This window comes from Cheilinus undulatus, linkage group 22, assembly GCF_018320785.1.
Source record: "Cheilinus undulatus linkage group 22, ASM1832078v1, whole genome shotgun sequence".
NCBI classification, from domain to species: domain Eukaryota; kingdom Metazoa; phylum Chordata; class Actinopteri; order Labriformes; family Labridae; genus Cheilinus; species Cheilinus undulatus.
The window spans coordinates 10,092,664-10,113,368 of NC_054886.1; the positions used below are offsets into that span (position 1 = coordinate 10,092,664).

Below are 20,705 nucleotides of genomic sequence, written 5' to 3' on the forward strand. Positions count from 1 at the left end.
GGCCTGAGTCGGCTTGAAAAAGTCTCAGTCTGGTTATCAGTCAGGTGTAAGCAGAAAAGTCAATTCTGAACTTCTCCTGTCTCTTCTAAAGACGTTACATCCATGCAGCATGGATCAGTCTCATCCTCTGAGCTGTAGGTAGGTGTGGAAGTAAGAAGAGGGTCATTGTTGGTGTGTTAAAAATGATAAAAACATCCATCGTAGCAGGATGGACTCCATTGTCTAAACAGGGCATTGACAAATGTTGACCTGAGGGGATGCTATGGCTGCTTCTTCTTCTTTCTTCTTCTTGGTGGATTAGCAAACAAAAAGGCACTCAGCCTCCCCAGTATATCCACAAACTGGGATAAACTCCGACATAACAGCCAACAATTGAAAGAAAAATACAATTTGATCCCTGGTTGTTAGTTTCTGTGCTTATTTCCATCTGTTTGATTCATTTTGAGCTCTTTAGATTCTGTTTTATGTGAAAAAGTTTGACAAACACTAGTGAGTCATTTCTTTTTCTTCGTATTTTTGCATGCCTTTCTGTTGCAGCTGTTTTTATGAATATTAGCTCTGCAGGTGTGTGCATGGTAAAAAGAAAGCAGCATGAAGCCGGTTTGTAGCTCACATACACACAGTCAGTGTGACACATGGCCGACAGCGTTCATAAAGTGCTCCATAATTTATTCATCAGCAGAGACGTGCCGCTGAGATGTCTCCTGTGTGGTCGTAAGAAGTGTGATTAATGAAAGAAATCAAGCCCTTTACGTTGTCAATTTTCACTCCGTATTGTTCAATTCACTGTGGGGATTTTTCTAAATGAAATGATTGGACTTATTTCCTTCTACTGACTCAATAAGGCTGACATTTAGTTAGTTATTTCCTGTCAAAAGCTCCATAAAAATGTAATTCCTGACAAAGAATCTATATTTGCTTTTACTCGCTGCCCCTTCTCTTATTCTAACAACCTATACATCATTTCTGTGGCTCTCTAATCCCTACATGCTGTATGCAGTGCCGCTTATAATAAAGTATGAAGGCTAATTAACCACAAGCTAACAGACTAGTAGTCCCTTTTTAACAGCTTTTCTCCCTCATGTTTAAGGACAACCTGATATACTATTTAGCAAACTAGACTTATGGGATAGTAGTTACATCTGATGACAACAGAGGGCCGAGACCGGCCTGCAGGTAAAAGGCAAGGATGGAACATTTTATAGGCTTCAAACAATTATATCATCTTGAAAGGCAAGGATGGATTGTTTTATAGATTTCAAACGATGACATCATCTTCAAAAGCCAGGATGAAAAGTTTTATAGCCTTCAAAAGATGACATCATCTTCAAAGGCAAGGACGAAATATTTTACAGGCTTAAAAAGATGACATCATCTTGAAGGCAAAAACAGAATTTTTTATACATGTCAATAGATGACATCATCTTCAAAGGCAAGGATGGAATTTTTTTTATATGCGTCAATTAAAGAAATCATCTTCAAAGGCAAGGATGGAATGTTATAGCCATCAAAAGGTGACATCATCTTTAATGGCAAGGATGGAATGTTTCATAAGATTTAATAGATGACATCAACTTCAAAGTTAAGAACATAATGTTTCAGAGACTTCAAAAATCATCTTCAAAGGCAAGGATGGAATGTTGAATAGGCTTCAAAAGAAGGCATCATTTTCAAGGACTGAATATTATATAGGTTCTTTGCAGGTGATGTCATGCAGGAGTGCACAGACTTTGGAGGCATGAAGTGATTTCTACATAGAGAAATGCTGCCATGTTTTGAGCCGTTTACACCTATGCCAAGCATTTAAAATCTGAAAATACTACCATTTTTATTCTTAAGCTAATTATGCGCACCAGAAGCAGAGAAATTTTTGGTGAAATTACAAAAAAAAAAGAGTTACAAAAAGTCACAGGAATTAAAAAAAGGAAAAAAAAAACAAAAAAACAACAACAACTGGATGAACCACTCCTGCATGGTCCATTTCCACAAAGCAGTTCGGTTTGGTCCAGTCTAGTTCTGTCATGGTTAAGCTCTTTAACTCTGATCTTACTGGTATTTCCTCAGCTGATATCCGTCGAGTCTCTCTCGTTGTGATGGATCTTTTTAGAGATCCAGTTCATTTGGCTCAGTAGAGCTTGTTGCTCCTCATTTGGTACCAGTTTGGCTTTTTAAATGTGGATTAAGTAACGACAAAGAATAGAGGAAAGGAAACTGGCACTCAAACAGGAGCTCGCTTTATTATGTTGATAGTATATTACTGCTTTAATTTAAAGCATGTTTGTAATAAAATGAGGATCTTTATATGTTAAAAGGACTCAGCTAGCCTCGTAGCTCAGTACTAGATTCCTTCAGGCTGTTGTCCCTTCATCTGGATAAACCATGCAAGGAGGTCTGCAGGACTGAGTAATTGTGATATCGATCGCCTCCATGCCAGGGAAATAATTTCAAGTGTGGGAAAAATCACTGTTTTGTAAAGTGTAGGGATCATACTCATGTAGACATTTCCTGATGATAATTGTAGCGTGCAGATCCATTTAGAGCTGTAAAGTACTAACTCACTCTGAGCGAGGCGGAGCGGACATTAATAAAGCAATCCTTTTTGTTTACTAGCAGAACAGAGCTTATCACGTCAGCTGACAGAATGGTCTTTAATAAAGTGCTTTAATGAATGACTGTGTCAGTTAGCAGCAGTTATAAACAGAGATACTTACAGTGTAATTGTAACTGTCCAGAGTCACTGGCTGTCCGTCCTTGGTGTAGTACGTCTCAGTGAAGTCTGGACCCAAAAGCTCTCTGGGAAATGAAAAGGAGAAGAGAGAAGAAAAAGAAACTGGTTATTAGTCGATATTTAACTCTAATAATCTCTTTAAGGTGTAATGTGTTAAATTGAGGACTAACACAGACAAATCTGGGGTTAAGTGAATTATTTGTGACAGTATCCACAAAGAGAGAACTTCATCAAACAGGGTAAATACTTAAGACAGGAGGTGTTTATCCTGTGACCCAAACCAAACAATAATTCTGTGATTAAAAAAACAGCATCACTGCAGAGGCAGACTTTTCCTCCCTTAGCCAGCTCATAACATCAGCAGATCACATTGGTTAAAGTCATTAGCTCTAATGGCTAAATGACTGACAGCAGCTGACTGTGCCGTTGCCTAGAGATGATGATGGACCTTTCCTGACCTTGCTAATCTGCAGAACAGTGAAGGCAGAGTTGTCCAGACCTGGTTTATAACTCTACTCTAGGATGCTTATGAGTCTAGGAAATTAGAATGAGGATCATGGGGAAATTACATAAATGAGAGAAATTATTACATAAAATATCTTAGGGATGACAGCACCAAGCTGTTCTCCTTTCCAGTGAGTTTTTTTCAAAGACTAAGGAGATTTAAACCCATTAAAGCCTGAAAACTCAAATTATAGCCAGAAATTTCTCATTTTTTGGGACTGAAATGATTACTTAACTTTCTACTGAAATCCAAAAAAAAAAAAAAAAACAAATTTCCATAAAATTTAACTTCTATATTTTTGTACCTCATTTGATACATTAGGTATTTTTGGTAACTGATAATCCACTTGAGGGCATTTTTATCATTTATCAGATTGTATTCAGAATTTTTTAGAAATTTATTGATCATATTGATTAGAAAAAGGTATATGAGTATGTATCAAATATGATACAACAGGCTTTAAAGTGGGGGTATTATACCTTTTTTCAAGGCTTTACACATCTCTCTGATACACACGTAGTAGCTTCACATGGTTTACAGCTCGAAAAACTCCTCGTGTTTCTCACACTGACGTCCTGAAAAACCCTTATTTTAACCTCTGTCTGAAACGCTTCATTTTCGCTGCTGTCTCTTCAACACCCCCCCCTCCACGGACCTGCTTTCCTCCCATTGGTCAATTTTCCGGAGGCTGGCTGGTGGCAGGACTCAATGTTTTGTGCCCACCCCCTCCAATGTGACGATGTTAGTATGCTAGTACTTGTAAACTTTGAATGAACTGGTCCGACTGAGTAAAATATGGCGAATTTTGATACACGTCTGTACGTGTTAGACCCGGAGTCTGATCCTGATAGTTTGGAGAGAAAGGGGGAGGAAAACCAGCAGCAGTGAACGCTAGAGCAGGACGTATCTGTTTGGTAAGTGTTTAATTACTGTGTTAAAATGGCTAAAAGGCCTTGTGGGGGCGGTCTGTTCCGCTTTGCCAGCAGCACAGACGAACCAGTCAGGAGATCTTATTGCGATGACCTCATCAGTTCGCTCCATCAAAATCTCATCTCAGGAAAATCTCGGAGAGATTCCCAACGAACCGTTTTCATTAGTTTACACTCTAATTCCAAGATTTCTGCCACATACGTCTATCTTGCAGTTTGAAAATTTGCATACGTGAAGTATGGACACCCAACATTGTGACTTTACATTTATGTTTTAAAAATTGGAAAAGTATAATACCTCTTTTTAAGGGGTTAAAGCAGCCTCAGTAACCCAGAATCAGTGGTAAAGAGCTGACTAACATTTGTATTCAATGTAATTATTTTGGATTAAAACCAGACTCTTTGATTTGAGTCATCATCTCGTATCACACTGCCTTGTATGGTCCTGTATCCTCTCAACTCATATCACACCATACTATACCGCATGGTCTGGTCTTGATTCCTTTTGTCCTTTTTTCATCTCTTCTCATCTTGTATCCTCTTGTCTCATGTCATATTGTCTCGTCTCATACCATACAGTCTGGTCTTGATTCATCTTGTCTTTTTTGTCTTGCTGCATCTCATCTATCCCGTCACATTTCGTCTCATTTTGTATCATCTTGGATTGTCTTGGCTCATATCTTTGTGTCTTGTTTTGTCTAGTCCCACCTCATCTTGCATCGTATCATCTTGTATCATATCGTCTCATAAGATCTCATCTAGTATCACCACATCTCATCCTATAACACATCATCCTGATCAAATCATCTCTTGTGGTGTTGTCTTGTCTCATCTCGTCTCTTCTTGTCTATTCTCATATTTTTTCTGGTTTCTTATTGTCTCCTATCCTCTCGTATTGTCCTGTCTTGTATCATTTATCATCCTTACTGAAGCATTTACATTTTGTTGCCCATTAAACAGTATCTAAATTAAACTTAGATGCCATTTCCCAAAGTCCCAGAAACACTTCCCTTTTCCCCTTCCTTATAGCCGATGCATGCCAACATAAAAAGACTATTTTGATAGCTTTGATTGGTCGATTGTTAAATTATAGAATTATAAATATTACTGATCAAATATACAAGTTCCACAATAAAAAGGGGTAATTGGATAATAATGGTAAAATGCTGACTAACTACTATACAACATTACATATACTGATCCAGCAATAAACCCTGAGCTTGATAAATAAAGAGGGGAGAGACCTAACAGTCCACCATAGCAGAAATTTGCCGTAGGCTCTCTAGATTCATTGAGGAGCATAAAAACATTCAAGCAGTCAATAGAATAAAGATTAACGTAATCACTTTGCCCGGTTTGTTTTTGCAGTTTTGAGCTCTGGTACACACATTAATGAAAAGTCACAGGTTTATTCTCCGTGCACATACAGTCTAAACTTTTGCACTTACACAATAAAAACAGGGGCATAAGCTTTTAGTTTAAACACATTAACCATAGAGTAGAAGATCAATAAGACTTCCCTCTTGGCCTGGTTCGCTCTCTGCACACCAAAACGACTCACAAATCAAATGATTGAGAAATAACCACAAACAGGAGGTGATCTGTACATCTGAGTATAATAAAGCTGCAACATTAATCTCTATAAATACATCAGAATACGGCCGCTAAGCTCTTTAAGCATGCACGCTCAGAGTTCTGACTTCAGTCTGTCGGATGAGTGAAACCTTGTTCCCTCTGATGCTAAAACATCGTCTTTGAAGAAAGTGCACCGTCAGACAATGATATTCATAGCTTCTCTCTGCTTGCTGACATCCCTGTATCATTTTCTTGATATTGCTAAAGCTTGATTGCAGAAAGCATAATCTCCCCCAAATGAAATGTTGGATCAGCAGGACCACGCTCTTTCATGTTGATGGAGTCGAGGAATGATAACAGAAAAGACCGCAGAGGAAAATATCCTTTCTCCCTGATTGTATCAAATCTCATGCAAATTCTTATCTGCTGCAAGCAAACTTTCTTTGTCTGCACTTTTGTTGTGATTTTCAGAAAGCTCGGCTTGTAAAGGGTAACAAAAGACTAGAAGCTTCCGGGGGATTTAATGCAGATGCCAACAAGTCCAGAGAGAGTTTACTTCTGTCAGTGATTCCAGAAACACAGGGTAACTGCAGTCAGGACATGCAGTATTATTAACAATATTATGGTATAGATATGCTAAAAATCTCAAACATACACTCCAAAGTGTAAAGTATATAACTGCAGTGAGAGTACTGACAAGGGTCAAGAAGAAAGTCTGGGCTGGGTTATGACCTCTAAAATGAATTCAGAATATCATTAAACATGAGCAGACATTTTTGCAAATTTTGAAGAAAATTCCTCATTCTTTGGCCCTCATGGACGGATAGAACTGTTATACCCAGAAAAGTTTTTGACAGATTATGGTGACTTTTGACCTTCAGTTCAAGAGAATATCCAGCAATATTCCAAAGATTTTTCCTATGACTACCAATTTCTTATGATTTCATTGTGAAAGCAAACTTTAACTTTCTGCCAATTCAAGAGAAATCCTCCCACGTAATTGTGAGATTTTGACTTATCAAAAACGGAGCACAAGTAACATTGAAGAAATCACAAAGTGATCAGGATGAAAGGCTAGAGAAAGGATGAGATGAGACACTTTTTCGAAAAGTGAAACAGGGCCACGGGTGCTGGTTTTTGGTCAAATTTTTTACTCTTTTGAAAAATGGTCTACTTTGAGATAAGATGCAAGATGAGACCATGAAACAAAAATGATAACACCATAATGCTCCATACTATATCATATATAAAATAATATGGTCCAATACAATACGATTAAAACACTACGCAACATGATATAACAAGGCACAGTACTGTACAGAACAGTACATCAAGATACTTTACAATACAGTAATGTATGCTACCAAACTGTACGATACGATCTGGTACTCTACGATACCCTATGGTGCGGTATGATATGATACACTACTCTACGGTACTGTACAATATGCTACGCGACAATACTGTTTGAAATGATACGATATGTTATGCTACAATACAGTACAGTAAGATACGCTACGCTATGAGACATTATATTAGGATATGGGAAGGTACGATATGATACAGTAAAAAAATGATACGATACAATACAATATGACACGGTACAATACGATACGATCTGGTATGGTACAGAAGAGTATGGGATAGTGTGATACAGTACGGTATTGTGCGTAATGATAAGATATGATATGGTATGGTAATGTACGATACAATACACTAAAATACGGTACAGTACGATATGCCATGCTAAGGGACAATACTGTACAATACCATACAATACGATACGATAATACACGAAACAGTACGCTACGCTACACTACAATACAACATGATATGGCACAATTTGATAACCTGGCACGGCAGATGGATTTGTTTCACGCATCCATCTGGAAAACCACTCATAGACAGTATTTGGGAAAGGGCAGAGCTTTTAAAAAAAACTCGGATGGTGACTGGATGAACTTTCTGTCTGTCACATCTTTACGGGCCAATCAGAGAAACAAAACACGTGATGTAGCTGCTACTGAGCTGCGCCCATACCGAAGGAGTAAACACCATAGAGAACTCCATTTTGTGAACCATGGCGACCATAGACATGTCAGTACACGACTTTTGTCGTTTTTGAAAAGAAAACGACTCAATGCTGTTCTTTTTTCTTCTTTTAACCAAGAAATGCTGTCAAGTTGTGATAAAACTGGCACTTTAGCAGCATCTACACTAATGTACTCCACCATAATGTCACCGGCCTCTTGTTGCTGCTTGTTTACATTGCGACTCCGTTGCGCCCGAAAGTACTGCCCCTCATCGCTGATTGTACCTGTCACTTTCTAACCGCGCCCAAACGGTTCAGACGGGAGCTTTGCAAGATAGATTGTGAGAAACACGGAAACGGGCGTATCCTTCTGCTTAACAGTTAACAATTTGATACAGTACAATACAATTTAGGAGGGGTACAATTGGTACAATTTAGTAAACATATTCAAGAGACTGATTATAAACACTATGTTAGAACAAACAATAATAAAGAATTAGAGCTAGATCATATTTTAAAGTAGGAATCACAATAACAATTCAAAAACACAAGCACTGTTCCATGCCATTTAAGATAGAAAGAAAGTTTTCCAGTGAAGAGATCTGACAGTTTCAAATCAGTCTGGAGATTATTCCATGCAGACGGGGCAGCAAAACTGATGGCCTTTTCCCCCGTTCAGTCCTGACATGAGGAACAGGCAGGTGGAAAGTATCACAAGAACGCAAGGTATAGTGGCTTGCTTCTTCTTTGAAAAAGAGTACATAAATTAGAAGGAACTAAGCCAAGTAGAGCCTTGTAAATTAGAGTCAGCCAGTGAGTGTACCTGCGAGCGCTAAAGAAAGGCCAACCAGATACAGCATAGAGTTCGTATGAGGCGACCAGAGACAAACCTCAGAGCACAGTAATAAACAGTATTCAAAGACAATACAATACTGTGATACAACACTACACTATATGGTACGATACATACTATACAATATGATACAGTACGATACGATGTGATATGGTTTGACTTGATCTGATCTGAAATGAAATGATACGATACTATGTGTCACAATTTGATAGGACTTAACAATGATAAATGATATTATACAGTGTGGTATAATACGACACAATAGGGTATGATACTATACTGTGCAGTATGATATGATACCATACAATACAAAAAGGTATAATATGCTATGATACATGAAATGACTTAATGCAGAACAATACAACACAACAGTAATGACTGAAAGTTTTGAGGGTTCTAAGTTGAAATGTGTTTCGGATTGCAGTGACAACAAGACAAAAAAGCACAACAAGAGAAAAAGTGAAAAATGTCTCCATCCACACGTCTTCAGGGAGATAAAACAGATCATTGTTTGATTTGTTTCTTAAAGGTCACCTTGTAACAAAAGGCTCTGGCTCCATTTCAGCGTATGAGAGGAGAAATGTGACATCTGTCGGGTCCAGGAGGATGAACGAGTGGCTCGTCAAATGCCAGGACGTCCCTGAGCAGACGGTTACAGACGTATGAACCAGAGGTACGGTGAGGACATGAGCCCCGGCGCCACCTCAGCGTGTGGCTGAATATCTGACCAGCCAGGAGACGCTCCCCGGCTGCAGATCCCTGAGCAAATGAATGACGGACATGAAAAGATGAGCCCAATCTCCATTTGGTCCTGGAGGCCCTATTGTATTATTCATCGAGGGAGATCGTAATGGAACATAATCCAGCTTTCTCACCCCTTTTACTGCAGACAATTTGCTCTGCAATATAAAAAGAGCGTCTGACGTTGCAGTCCTCTAAAGATAATTCGTTTGAAGCTGGTGCACAGAGAGGGAGAGTCCATCTTCTTCAGGACGGTATTTACTCAGAGTTTTCATCAAAAGGACCAGAGAAAGAGCTGATTGCTTTTCTTCACAGGTGTCTTTCAAGGCGGATGCATAATGGAGAGACAAAGATCACTCTCCAATATCTCAGAGGGATTAATATGAATGTGTGATTAGCTCTGGAAAACCTTGAAGACGGGCAAGTACTCTGAAATGTTTAATTTTCTCAGCGCTTCTCTGGGGGAAAAAGGAAGGAGACGTGGAAATATTATCAGTAAGTGAGTTTGTAAAAATGAGATAAATTAATTTTAGTGTTACCTTGTCCTGAGGCACATTTGGTGTGTTTTTCCCTGCAGTTTGGCCCTGATTTTGACTACATTTCTACAGCCATGTCCATCCAGCTTTCACTCATAATGATGGGAATTCCCGCTTGTTTCAGGATCAAAGATTAGAGATGTGATGAGACGGTTTTAGAGTGTTGCAGGAAACAGTTGCAGCCGGCTGACGGTGTTGCTGGGGATTGAGTTTGACAAGTTGCAAAGAACTGGACTTGGACGTTGCAAGCAGATCAATGTGATATGGGAAATCTTGTTTTGATGCTTTCAAAGCAGAATATTCCATTACATAAAATCATGCATTTCACCTGGAATTTTCAACCTCATGACACCCACTCCGGCCTACTTTATCAGCTGTGCATGTAAGCAAAATGAACAGTGCTAAACAAACTAATGCATGAGAAATTCAAGGGTGTTGCAGGGACATTTTTTTCTATGGAAAAATATTGTTTTTAGCAGATATCTTCAGCCCAAAGATTTGCAACATGATGTGTCTGTTAAAGAATGTCACAGCTGTCTGAACTGAGCTGTTAATGCTTGAATTACACTGTCTGATGATGTTGCCTGAGATTCAGATCGGCAAGTCGCAGGCAGTTGGTTACATGACATGGAAGACAGATAAATGTAAGCAACCCATTTAGGATCACAAATATTCAAGTTGGCAGGTTGCAGACACCAACCATCTCATTGCAAAGGTCCATGACAGTGCCACACCTGAAGTCACTGAGCTCTTAAGAATGATCCATTTTAGATCACAAATGTTCATTTCAGCAAGTCGCAGACAGCTGGTTGAAAATTGAAATTGCAAGAAGATAAATGTGAAATGGAAAAAGGTGCTACGCTCAAAGAAATTGTGCCCATTCATTCTGTAGAGCATTTATGAGGTCAGGCACTGATGTCTGACCAGAAGGCCTGGATCTCAACTGCTGTTCCAGTTCATCCCAAAAGTGCTCAATGGAGTTAAGGTCAGGTCTCTGTGCAGGCCAGTCAAGTTCTTCCAGACTCAGACATCAAGCTATGTCTTTATAGTCCTTGCTTTGTGCACTGGGGCACAGTCATGGAGAAATAGAAAAGGGCCTTCCCTACACTCTTGCCTCACAGTTGGAAGCATAGCATTGTCTAAAATGTCCTGGCGTGCTGAAGCATTAAGACTGACCTTCAGTGGAGATAAGTGGCCTGGCCCCAACCCTGAAAAACAGCCTTATACCATTATCTTTCCTCCACCAAACTTCACCGTCAGGTAGGTAACAATCAGAGAAGTGTGAATGGCCACTCCACAGAACTTGTTTCCACTGCTCAACAGTCCAGTCTCGGTGTGCTTTACACAACTCCATCCGACGCCTGGCATTGGACGTAGTGATGTGATGTTTGCATGCAGCTGCTCGGCCATCTAAACCCATTCATTAAGCTCCCACAGCATAGTTTTTACATTAATACGGTGGGAGCTCAATGAATGTTTTTACATTGTTGCGAGTGGAAGTTCATAACTCTTCAGCTATGGAATCAGCAGAGTGCTGGAGAGTTTTACGCCTTAAGCAGTTGTAGACCTCGCTCTGTGGTCTTCTGCTTTCTGGCTGAGTTGCTGTTGTTCCTAAACTCTTCCACTTTCTAATAATATCACTTACAGTTGACTGTGGGATATCCAGTAGGGATGAAATTTCACCAATCATCTTAATGTAAAGGTGGCATCCATCACAGTACCACGCATGAAGTCACTGAGCTCTTCGGCATGGACCATTTAGGATCACAAATACACCTGAATTCAGGCACGCATATGGTCAAGTGGATCAAGGCGCTACCCATGTACGTGGGCGGCCTGGGCTTGAATCCAGCCTGTGGCCCTTTACCGCATGTCTTTTCCACTCTCTTCCCTGTTTCCGAGTCTATCCACTGTCCTTCCTTTATCTAATAAAGGCATGAAAAGGCCCAAAAATAAATCTTAAAAACAACAACAACAACAACAAAATACACCTGAATTCAATAATTAAAAGATGTCCATGTAGTGTATCTTTGCACCTAGAATGGACATGTTTGCATGTGCACTTCTTTGCAGCCAAACCATAAAAACCTCTCTGTCTGGATGATTTCATACATCATACACCAAACTTTATAATCCCATCACTGAATGAACTTCAGAATTACACAAAGACGCCTCAGCCTACTCCTGTAAATTTTAAATTGAGTAATATTCAAAAATCAATGTCACACAGAAAGTTCCCAGTGAGCTTCACTCAGTTTTGACATCACAAATCAATGCAATCAACAAATCTGGACTGTGATAAAGTCTTATCTTCCTGCTGCAGCAGAGATAAGGCCCGAGCAATTTATTTTTCAATTTGAGATCAAATTAAACAGGATAATGGAAACAATCAGCAGGGTTTGTGTTATTATGGAGAGACAAAAGCTGTATAAATCCTGCATAATGTCACAGATGAATGTGCATGGACAGCTTTAAACTTGTAAGTTGAAGGACAGATTGAGCCTTAAAAATTCAGCCATTAAAGTGATTTTAGGTACTATTAGAACAACAAATTTCTCCTTGTTCTTAGGAATCTGAGAGCTTTAGTGAGTGGGAAATAATGCAGAAAGCTCCAGGTTATTTGCCAAAATGTGCCAGCAGTAGGCCTCTAATTCTTTCCAGGCATGAGCAGTAGAAATTGCATGAAATGGGATCTGATTTGGAAAATCTGGAGCGTTAATACTGTTAAAATCTCCCCCAAACTTTCAATGCCAGCGTGAGTTGCCATATTGCAAAGCTGACACAAAAACCCAAAGTGAAGGGTGGTGCAATACTTTCCAGAAAATGTGCTGATTTGAAGAACCAGCCTCTCGCTCCTCTTGTGGTGGATTTTTGGCGGTTTTCTCGGCAGATCTTGTTCTGCCACGTACTCGTCAACCACGTACGCTCATTAAAAAAGAGCCGGTGGATGTGGAAGAGCTCATCAGCGGGTCTGATACTGAATAATGACACAAACACACCCAGCCGCTTCCTCTCCCCCTGAGCTCCAGCTGCAGACTCACACAGCGGGTCAAACCGCTGAGATACTCCCAAATCTGAGAGTAATGGTCTCTCCACGAGGAGGGGGGAGAGCAGATGGCTGCACGCTCTCTGTGTGTGGATAAATTCACTCTAATGAGGATAAACAGCCGGACAGTGTCTGTATCTGTGGAGGAACTGTGTTTTTAGAGCCATTATCTCTCCTCCTGTTGACTCTTTATTCTTTAGCACAGCTCCTATATTTCTTTTGAACGAGCTATAGGAGGAACCATGAGGAGAGGAAAACAACGATGAAGGAGATTTCTGTTTTTGTCAGTGGAGTCCAGCTGCTTTAAAGACAGATCAATGAAATCCAGGGTCATATTCGTGGATTTATAGCTCTCAATCATGTGACTGGAGCAGTGGTCTAGAGGGCAAAAAGAGTTTAAGAAAGTAGGGACCACCATGAATCTGCAGAAAGGGAGTTAAACTTTCAGTCTTCACAAAACTCTGACCTGGGGCTAGTTAAAGAGGGGGGTCTGTGGCCAAATCAGTGGGCCAGTCCCTCCTCGTTTCCAGATACGGTCATTAATAGAAGTAAAATCACAAAAAACTGAGCTTTTCACAGGCTAAGGGCCTTTATACTGTTTGTATTCTCTTTTTTTGTAGGATTAGAATCATTTCCCATTATGCTCTATGCACTATCAATGCTGGAAAGTACACAGAGGTTTTAGAGCAACATATGCTCCCATCCAGAAAACGTCTCTTTCAGGGAAGGCCTTGACTATTTCAGCAACACAACGCTGAACCACATACAGGTGTGTTCACTCTGTGTTTTATCAGATATTTCACCAAAACAGTTAACCGCCATTTTTCAAAATGATGAATTTCTTATAATGAGGGAGAAAAGCTGTTAAAAGAGGCCTTCTTGGGGCACAGAGTGTCTAGTGGTTATGTAGTGTCACATTTATGCAAGTTGCCAAGGTTCAAATCTGGCCTCTGGCTCCTTTCCTGATCATCATTCCCAGGCCTGCCCCTGCCTATAAACTGACTACACATAGTGAGTAGGGCCTCATCACCCAGGGGGGCCTCATTTTGAGCATTTTTTCTCTCTCTCTCTCTCTGTACATCAGGCTGGTGTGTATTATAAATATGATAAAGGTATCTCTATACCTGGGCATCACATGTTAGTAAATGAACCCTCAGGATATCTATTTTTGGAGATCAGTGCCATCCCTGATCAATTAAGTACGCGCAGTGTCCGCTAGCTCTGCCCCTCTCTTTCTCTCTCTCTCTGCTACACAGAAACTCTCATCACATCAGTCCCATAATTTCACCTGCTGTTCTGCGTCCTCTCTTGTCAGACGTCACCTTCTACCACAGTTCAGTTTGTGAATCTATGATAAAATTATGTCAAGTACCCATGTTGAATCTTATCAGGAATTAATTGACATTGTCAAACTTCCTCGTCCAGATCAGCTGTTTTGAAATCAGATGCGGGTGAAAACAAATAATGAAGACGTATAATTTATGGTGACTGAATAAAATTGTTGTGGAGCCTCATGCCAGAGTCTGTTGTTTACTAAACTGTTTAGGAAATATGCCTTATGGGGAGTTGTTTTTGTTGAACAGAGTCCTCAGTTCATAAATTCCTTTTAAACTCACTGAACACCTCTGGCTATGGGCGTGAACATATTTCTAATGCCTGAAAACTACAGAAGAAAGTAAGAGCCTTTATTTATAGAGCACTTTTCAAAGTTACAAAGTGCTTTACAAGGACGGCAGTAAAAACATAAACAGGTGGATCATGATTCATAAGCAATGGGGCAATTAAGGTAACAAGATGTAAAATCCATATAAAAGAATTCTAAAAAGACATAAAAAACTTTCAAAGGAATTCTAATGCCCAAGAATTCATATAAAAAAATTATATTATTCATAGCAGTACATCGCAGGTTCACAAAATGACTGAGACAGTGCTGTTTTTGAAAGCTTGCACTGTTTCACCCTCATAATTTTATTATTTCAGGCACCAAAACAGTTTTTATGTAAACAAACAGCAAAAAAGCCACAGAAGGATACCATGTTTAGCAGCCATCACTGCGGTGTGAACACGGCTAAGACACAGTTAGACACAGTTAAAATAAGTTCTTGATCACTTAATTAAACCCACTATCTCTTTAAATGCACCATCCTGTGGGTGTTTTCTCTCATTTGTAACCAACAGGATGGGTGGAACAGACGTTAAACCACAGAGTCAACAGCAGCAGCTGCACACAAAGCTCAGCTGTTTAATATGAAATATGTGATAAACAGGCCTCATGAGCAAACACAGCTCAATACAACCAGTGTTACATGTGTCCAAACAAACAGGTCACAAGACCGTGACTAATGCGGACTGACGAACACGCTCGGATAACTGAGACGGTTTTATTATCAGAGCTGGAAACAGAGTCAGGGATATAAAGCGCTTTATTTTTTAACTGAATGAGCCGTAACAGGATGAAAATCAAATATGAGCAGGGATGGACGCCTCAGATCAGAGTTAGCACCACAGCCATGATAGTGTTACTCTGTGATTGTAGCTTAGCTTTAGCCTCAGAGATGTCTCTGTTCAGGGGGAAACACGCTCACTTTGACCTCCAAAAAACAGAACCAGAGAAGACACTTCCTGCCTAAAGTTCATAAAGAAGGGATCTAAAAGGTGGAAATATAATGACACAGAAGTCATCAATGATTTATCTCTCTAATCAGGCCAAAGTTTGGTGACAGACTCGTTTAATCGATTTCCAGCAGGAGGCCTTGAGATTGGAGGTAAAAACAATTAAAGCTCAAAAACAAGGGTCTGCCTCCAACAGGGATTTTGAAGCCAACGGCAGCTGTGACCTCAATCACCTCTTTTCCACTGAGTCAGTTCCAGGACTGGAGCTGGGCGAGACCTGGACCTGGTTTGTAGTTGATTCAACAGAGAACGTTTGCTTTTCCACAGGTTGGACCTCAGAAAAACACGGTATTACGTTGCTTTAAACGTTAGTGTGCAATTCCATTTTCCCAGCAATGTAATCTTCAAATTTAGGCAACACGACAAGCATGGCAGGGGATGCTAGTCTGATGTTGTTGCAACCTTCGTTGCTGAAACTGAAACCACAACAAAGGCAGCAACTGATACCAGAACAAATGCAACAACAGAGGCCACAACTGAGGCAACCACTAAAAACACAATGGAAAACACAAGGAGGCAGCAACTGATGTCACAGTTGTTGCAATTCATGCAACAACTGAAGCATCAACAGAGAACGACTGATGCAGCAACTGAGGCAACAACTAATGCAGCAACCGAGGCAACAACTAATGCAGCAACTAAGGCAACAACTAATGCAGCAACTGAGGCAACAACTAATGCAGCAACTGAGGCAACAACTAATGCAGCAACTGAGACAACAACTAATGCAGAAACTGAGGCAACAACTAATGCAGTAACTGAGGCAACAACTAATGCAGCAACTGAGGCAACAACTAATGCAGCAACTGAGGCAACAACTAATGCAGCAACTGAGGCAACAACTAATGCAGCAACTGAGACAACAACTAATGCAGAAACTGAGGCAACAACTAATGCAGCAACTGAGGCAACAACTAATGCAGCAACTGAGACAACAACTAATGCAGAAACTGAGGCAACAACTAATGCAGCAACTGAGGCAACAACTAATGCAGCAACTGAGGCAACAACTAATGCAGCAACTGAGACAACAACAACTGCAGAAACTGAGGCAACAACTAATGCACTAAATGAGGCAACAACCAAGGAAACAACTAATGCAGCAACTGAGGTGACAACTGAGGAAACAAACAATGCAGCAACTGAGGCAACAACTAATGCAGCAACCGATGCAACAACTAATGCAGCAACCGAGGCAACAACTAATGCCGCAACTGAGGCAACAACTAATGCAGCAACTGAGGCAACAACTAATGCAGCAACTGAGGCAACAACTAATGCAGCAAACGAGGCAACAACTAATGCAGCAACTGAGGCAACAACTAATGCAGCAACTGAGGCAACAATCGAGGAAACGACTAATGCAGCAACTGAGAAAACAACTAATGTAGCAACTGAGGCAGCAACTAATGCACTAAATGAGGCAACAACCAAGGAAACAACTAATGCAGCAACTGAGGTGACAACTGAGGAAACAAACAATGCAGCAACTTAGGCAACAACTGAGGAAACAACTAATGCAGCAACTGAGGCGGCAACTGAGGCAACAACTAATGCAGCAACTGAGGCAACAACTGAGGAAACAACTAATGCAGCAACTAAGGCAACTGATGCAGCAACTGAGGTAACAACAGAGGAAACAACTAATGCAGCAACAGAGGCAACAACTAATGCAGCAACTGAGGCAAAAACCGAGGAAACAACTAATGCAGCAACAGAGGCAACAACTAATGCAGCAACTGAGGCAACCACCGAGGAAACAACTAATGCAGCAACTGAGGCAATGATCGAGGAAACAACTAATGCAGCAACTGAGGCAACAACTGAGGAAACAACTAATACAGCAACTGAGGCAACTGATGCAGCAACTGAGGCAACGATCGAGGAAACAACTAATGCAGCAACTGAGGCAGCAACTAATGCACTAAATGAGGCAACAACCGAGGAAACAACTAATGCAGCAACTGAGGTGACAACTGAGGAAACAACTAATGCAGCAATTGAGGCAACAACTGAGAAAACAACTAATGCAGCAACTAAGGCGGCAACTGATGCAGCAACTGAGGCAACAACCGAGGAAACAACTAATGCAGTAACTGATAACACAACAGTGGCAGCAATTGATGTCAAAACTGCTGCAACAACTGTTGCAACAACCAAGGCAACAACTTTTGCAAAAACTTATGCTACACTTGAGGCATGAACTGTTGCAAAAAATGAGGCAACAAAGGAAGAAACAACAGAGGCAGCAACTGAAGTGTCAACTGTTTCACCTCATCCCATAAATCTATCTTAAATATGTAACTGCTGAAGTCTCATAGTTTTTGCAACAGAAAACTTCCCTCCTTATTTTGTTGCAGTAATATGCGACTGTTGGTGACGTCTTTGACACAGAGGAAAGATCAAAATGTTGTTCTAAAGATCGAGAGAGTCAGAACCTCTGGGCATGTGTTAGTAGCTGAAAGAGAAATGCTGCTGCTCATCTCTGTGTTGATGAGACGGTTTTAGTGAGAAAATGCGGTGGTCTGGTGGGCACCAAATCCAAACTTTGCCTCAAGCAACAACATGCCCAGAGCTCGACTTTATCAGAATATTTCATTCACTCTAATTTACAGAGGAATCAAAAGAAAAATCCTCAAAATATAGAGAATTTTACCAGGAAACTGGTTTGATTTTAGCTTACAGGAGTATTTTTCAACTTCAAAATGTGCTCTTAGAAAAGATTCAAACACTAAAGATGCACAAAGGTACCGACAAAGGAGAAGTAAAAAGGGAAATGTTGTCTCAGGAAGTTTAACGTTTTCACCTGCGTGTAAAACCACCACCTTATTACCTCTGCTCTCTTTATTTCCCTCGAAGCGTCTCTTCTCTGAAACATGGTGTGGTGTTGGTCTATAGAGGGTGTGACTATCTCAGAGAGGATGAGGTTAACCAGAAACCTCTGACACGATTTCTGAAACCTGCAGTGTGAAACGGTTTCCTGTCCTCGGGTTATCTGTTAGTCTGATGGAAAATAACCATTAAACCTCAGAGCAAATAATCTCAATGTGCAGAAAATCTGAAGCTTTTTCTCCAGAGGAATTTAAACCAATGAATCTTCCAATATAAAACACTAATCAGTGAAGATTTTGCTTTATGAAAGAGTGAAGCTATAAGCTGATATGTCTGTGGCAGAAGTTTAATGACTCTGCAGCCTGAGCTTTACCTTCTAGGTAAAGCTCAGGCTGCAGAGTCTCAGGCTCAGGCTCAGGCCTTCTTCTATGTATTCAAACCTAAGTTCTACACCCAAACATCTTACATTTATATGAACAGGCTGAAGCAGTGGCCTTCAATCTGAGAAGAAGGTGCAGAACTTTCTGTGTTAAAATTTACAGCAGAACTGAAACTGTGGAAAGGAAGTAACTACCAATACAAAACCATTTTCAGGGAAGCTTACGGCCCAAACCTGAAATGATGCAAGTGTAAAATGCTGCAGAATTCTTGTAAGACAAGACGTACTGTCTTACCTAAGAGACTCTGCCTCTCTATCCTGTATACTCAGTCATTTTACTGACCTGCTGACAACCTAGTTACATTCAAAATGCTCCTCTAGCTGTTTTTCATTAGTAACACTTACTTTTCAAGATTTTTTGCCCTGTTCCAACTTTTTTGAGATGTGTTGCTGACATCAAATTTTAGATGAGCTAATAGTTTTTATGATATGGTAAGATGTCTCAGTTTTAACATCTGATCTAATATGTTTTGTGGGATGTGACAATCATTGATTTCTGTTTTTATTAACGTTTTTCACAGCGACCCAACTTTTTTGGAACTTTGTACATGGTGGCTAGTAAGAGTGTTTCATTCTGAAACAGAAAGGCTATTTCCATGTCATGTGGGTGAAAAAAACCCTGATGTCTCATAAGCCTTATTACAAAGATAGAAATCCTAGCATAGGTCACCTAAGGTAAATACTCTCTACATTGCCTTGTCCTATAAAAATTTGTTCTGGGTGAATCGCGGATGAATATTTGTCATCATTTAAATCCTCCAATCTGCTCTTTCAACTGCTGACGTGCAGAGTTGCCATTAAATCAATTTATAACAGAGAAAATACCAGCTTCAAATAGATCCTAATTAAACAGAAACTGTAGTCAGAACAGCAGTTTGTATAAGGATTTCTGAGATTTATATTTTATGTGCATGGTCACCTAAACTCAGCAGAGCTGACTGTAAAGAACAGAAGACTTTTATATCCAGACAGCCTTGTTCAGATGACCCCGACAGAACACGCAGCGTTATGAAACTGACTGCCCTCGTTGGAGAAAAGTAGACTGATGGTGGCAAAGTGAAAGGATTTAAGCAAAGATTGATACCGCAGACAGATCTATGTTAAAGGGACAGAACAAAGAATTCAACCAACATACCAATGACAGCAGCAGGAACCAGCAACTCCTGCCTTACACAAAAGTATCTGCAATTTCCATGCAGTCCTGCCATGCCAACACCATACAACAACCAAAGGCAAAATAACTTGTTGTTTACATTATGTTCTCACTTTCTGCATGCATATCTGTGTGATCTCTAACTTCCTGCATGAACTCTAATAGGATCGGTGATCTTGTATCTCCAGTTGCAGTCTTCATCTGAAACAGATCAGTCGGCCACAGCGTGAGCCTTCAGCTGGATGGTAGACTGCAGAGAGTAAACAGCTTTATCTAGGTCTTATAAGGATCTTACCTTCCTATATAGAAATGACGAGCTCCTTAAAGTCCCTTACAGCCACAATATAATTTAAAAACAGTGTAGTATTCCAGGAACATAAAAACAAAAATCAGTTATCTTGAGAAAATGCTACCAGAAGCTAACAGCTCTGTCAGTGTTAGCAGGCGTCTCACCGAGGCTCCAGGATGATTAATAACATAAAAAAGTCCGATGGAGCGACCTAATGGGCTTCAAAATGAGTTTTAGGCTACAAAGAAGGAAAAATATTTGATTTTCCTGCAGTGTTTCTTCCCTTCCCTCCTCCCAACGGTCCCTAAGGCCCAAACAAAGGACACAGCAGGAGAAGACAAACTGTCCTCCCCCCTCTACTGTAATCTGCAGCT

At 40.3% G+C, this 20,705-nt stretch overlaps 1 protein-coding gene across 1 annotated transcript in view; it reads right to left on the bottom strand.

Moving 5' to 3' along the window:
- Nucleotides 1–20,705, bottom strand: part of adam19a (ADAM metallopeptidase domain 19a) — a 253,726-nt gene that overhangs the window by 90,678 nt on the left and 142,343 nt on the right. The window contains exon 4 of the mRNA XM_041779714.1: nucleotides 2,712–2,793. Within this exon, the coding sequence (XP_041635648.1) occupies nucleotides 2,712–2,793 (82 nt within the window). The remainder of the gene's footprint in view (nucleotides 1–2,711; nucleotides 2,794–20,705) is intronic.